The sequence below is a fragment of the Quercus lobata genome, chromosome 5 (genome assembly GCF_001633185.2).
Source record: "Quercus lobata isolate SW786 chromosome 5, ValleyOak3.0 Primary Assembly, whole genome shotgun sequence".
In the NCBI taxonomy this organism is placed as follows: domain Eukaryota; kingdom Viridiplantae; phylum Streptophyta; class Magnoliopsida; order Fagales; family Fagaceae; genus Quercus; species Quercus lobata.
In genome coordinates this window covers 5909957-5913914 of record NC_044908.1, presented here as the reverse complement: position 1 = coordinate 5913914, position 3958 = coordinate 5909957, and the positions used below count along the sequence as shown (strand labels likewise).

Below are 3958 nucleotides of genomic sequence, written 5' to 3'. Positions count from 1 at the left end.
AATAGTAGAAGTGTCAAAATTTTGTGTAACTTAAACTGATATTGAGAATATGTATGATATATATCCTTTGATCCTGTCAAAATTTTGATCTTTTGATAGAAAATGTCTGTCATTGTAAAATCATCTCCTCAACGGAAAATGTTTATATGTTTAATGGACTACTTACATGTCACAATATTAAAATAATAAATTATTTAATTAATATAAAATAAAAAGAACACTTTTCTTTTTTGACAAAAATAAAAAGAAAAAGAAAAAAGAAATACTAGATAGCAAGATAGAAAATTATTAGATATTCTAATATGAATACACTATTAAAATTACATTTTTACTTATTAATAACAACCCTTAATAACTTCGAATTTGTTAGGAAATTATTATTAGCATAATATTTTTATAAAATAAAATAACATGTATGGATTGTATTAAAAAAAAAAAACATGCATGGGGTCGTAGGTAGAACAAGTCAACATAGCTATATATCACCATACCTTTTTCTTTTTATTTTCGTTTGTTCTCTTTTCTTTCTTGCTTCAATTCGACTTCCACGGTAACCATTGACCTTTTTCTTTTTGGGGTAAATAATCAAACAGTTAAGAGAACGAGTAAAAAATACAGAAAGTTTCGCAGTAACCCAACGGATAAAATTAGAAAATTTCGAAAGTCAAATAGATTATAAAAAATCTGAAGAAAAAACAGAGGATTCTAAAGCAACCAAAAATTACCAGCCGATCCCTACACTTAGTCAAATGACCAAAATAGAACAACCAGGAAAAAAACCAAAACAAACTCAAATTAAGGCAATAAATAAATAAAATTAAAAAAAGAAAACAGAGACTGAATCTTTGTTAAAGTTTTTTCCTTAAAAAAAAAATTAAAGACAGAAAGAAAGAAAGACTCAGATCCTCATCACTTTCTACTAGACAATTTCCAATGGACACTTAAAGATGAGTGTCTAAAAAGAAAGTTAATAGAGAAGGTTATCAATCATCGTGGTTTGTGATACTTGGCCAAAATGAATGAAGATGCTTGATCAGAAGCAAAATTGAAAACCAAGTGCAAATGAAAGATGCACATCTCCATTGAATATGGTTGAAATTGCCAAGATCATCTTGTGAAAAAATATAAACTCCTCAAAGAGTCAAGAGCCATAACATAACACGTAACCAATCCTTCCCCCCAAAAAAGACAATACTTAATGTAGTCATGCAAATTCTCTATGCAGGTCCACTAAAGGCTTAGGCTATGTTTGTTTCAACTGTAAAGAAAATTGGGAAAACAGTGTACACCATGCTCGCTATTTAGGATGGTCTAAAAATTCAATCAAACGATAAATTATTTGCGATGCAAGAAAATGCAGAAAACCATTTGAAATGCAATGCAAGAAAATGCACAAAAACGGAAATAAAATGAAATGCGAGGGTGAAGAAGGAACAAACTTGTTTCAATCGAACTCAAGAATGGTTGCCTATGTACTTTGCCCACATAGCTGTTGTGATTTCATCTCGAAACTGGGACATGGCTTGTTGTACCTGAGGACTAAAGGCTTCCTCGTTCCCACCACCTTTAACTCTTGCCCCACCTGAGGTACTTGCATCGCCAGGTTCCAAGTCTTGTCCTTCCCATGCATGAAACATTTCATCGGAGTGGCTATACATGCGGATAAAGTTGTGCAACACACAGCAAGTGGTGACGATCAGTCGTTGTCTAGACTGTGAATAGGAGTGCATGTCATTAAGAATCGGGAACCTCACCTTCAGCACTCTAAAACACCGCTCAATGACCATGTAGAGCGAGGAATGCCTGTAGTTAAACAGCTCCAGTGGAGTTCTAGGTTGTCTGGCAAAACCTCTGAATTCTTGTGCTTGATATCTGATTGACTTGTTCGATGGGAGGAATGCAGAACCAATGGCATACCTCGAATTGACAAGATAGTATAAGCCTGCAACAACACAGAAAAAAGACTTAACACGAATAGAGTAAGTGACACTATAACAACATGAATAATTGCATTAAACAGGGTATATATTGTGTTCACCTCTGGGCGGCCAAGGAAATTGAAATCCCAGATTGCTAAGGGCCTCCTGCATCACCAGCCAAACATGAGCACTACCTTCCCAGCCAACATGCATATACGTGAACCTCATGTCAAAATTGCATGCACACATAATAGTTTAGGAAATGTCATTGGATCTATCTCGGTAGGTGGTACTTTTGCAGGCCAGTGCATAAGCACAGATGTGTGTACCATCAATAGCTCCTACACATTTCTGTTGACAAAACATACATATCAACTGACTGGTCTTAAGGTAAGAAGAGTACAAATTAATAATTGAAATGAACAATTTCCATTGAATACCACACTATGAAATGAACCCCCTACTAACAAAAGAAGATCACATTTTGAAGTTACATTGAACCTACATTTGGTGGAAGCAGCTAGTAACAGCTGACTCAAATACAGCATGTGATCCTTTACGTGAAAGGAATATGAACATCTATTAACACTATTGGGGTTTCAATCTTCACTACTCAATAAAACCTTCTACATTTGTTACTGCATCTGTAATTGAAGAAACCTACTCAAATATAAGTGCATAGTCTCATATAAACATAACAATTCATTATAGTCCCAAACGGATAATAGTCATTTTGAAATTGATCTGAAAAAATGAAAAATCTATCCACAGCTCAACCAACTCCCATCTATATGAACTTAGTAACTTGACATAGTTGATGTAACAAGCGGATTTTGACATGATTAAGCAGAAAAGAACAAAGTTTGGGAGTTCTTATTCAATCACAATGCACACCATCAAAAAATTCACAAACACATTCTTTTTAATACAATCAAACAAAAATGAATACTAAATATAAGACTAACCAAATTATTCTCTGACTCTAGGGCCCGTATTATTACAACATGACAAAAAAACTAACCATATCATCATTATCTCCACTCCTAAGGAAGAAATATCATATATATATATATATATATATGGGTGGTTACAAATGAGGTAATTTTAAGCAATATTACACTATAAACATAAGATTTCGTACTCAAAAAAATTGCCACTGTTGAACGCATAACAGATTTAGTGCCAATTGGATGTTCTTTCCGTGACTTGCATGCAGGATGGACGAGTGTTTTACTTTACATGTCCACCATGGTGGGCATTTTACGGGGGACCCTCAAGCTTATGTGGGAGGGACAGTTGATATAGTGGGTAACTGTGACCTAGAAAAGTGGTCAAAAGTAGAGATTGAGAGTATCTGTAGGGATTTTGGGTACACTGCAATGGATAAGCTATGGTTTAAAATGCCTGGTGTGAACCTAGAGCAGGCACATCTCCATGAGGTGGTTGATGATGATGCTGCTATGTTCATGACTGACTTGGTGAAGGGAAATGGGGACATTCATGTCTTTGTGGAGCATCCAGTGAATGAACCAGTTGAGCTACCAGTGGAGGATTTAGAGCCTTTAACTGTTAGACCACCTGGTAGTGAACTAGAAGGGGTAAATGCCTTAGAGGTATTTGATGGTGATCAACAAAATGAAGATGTCGTTTATTGTGTTAGCAGTGATAGTGAGCTTCGAATTGATCACTTTTATGAGTATGCTGAGTATGAATATTTTAATGTTAATGAGGATGATGATGAAGTGTACAAACCTGAATTTTCACAATTTGGAGGCCATGTTAATGCTGAAACAAATAATGTTGACCATGGTGATGCACATGATAATCTTGATGAAGAGTACAGACCTAATTTTTCACAATTTGGAGGCTATGATATTGCTGAAACTACTAATGTTGACCATGGTGAGCCACATAAGGTAGATGTTGAGCAGGCTTGGGATAGGAGGGGTGGCAAAGCACTAGTTATTGATGACCAAGTTAAGGAGAGTAGTGAGGCTGACGGGAGTGACTTAGAAGAAGAGCCACAAATGCAACCAACG

The 3958-nt window shown here is 35.4% G+C and overlaps 1 protein-coding gene across 1 annotated transcript; it reads right to left on the bottom strand.

Moving 5' to 3' along the window:
- Nucleotides 1–1454: 1454 nt before the first annotated feature.
- On the bottom strand, nt 1455–2132 carry LOC115989858. The gene is made up of 2 exons (XM_031113736.1): nt 2039–2132; nt 1455–1942 (listed from the first exon to the last, which is right to left on the bottom strand). The coding sequence occupies exons 1-2, from the start codon at nt 2130–2132 to the stop codon at nt 1455–1457; spliced, it is 582 nt and encodes a 193-aa protein (XP_030969596.1).
- Nucleotides 2133–3958: the final 1826 nt, after the last annotated feature.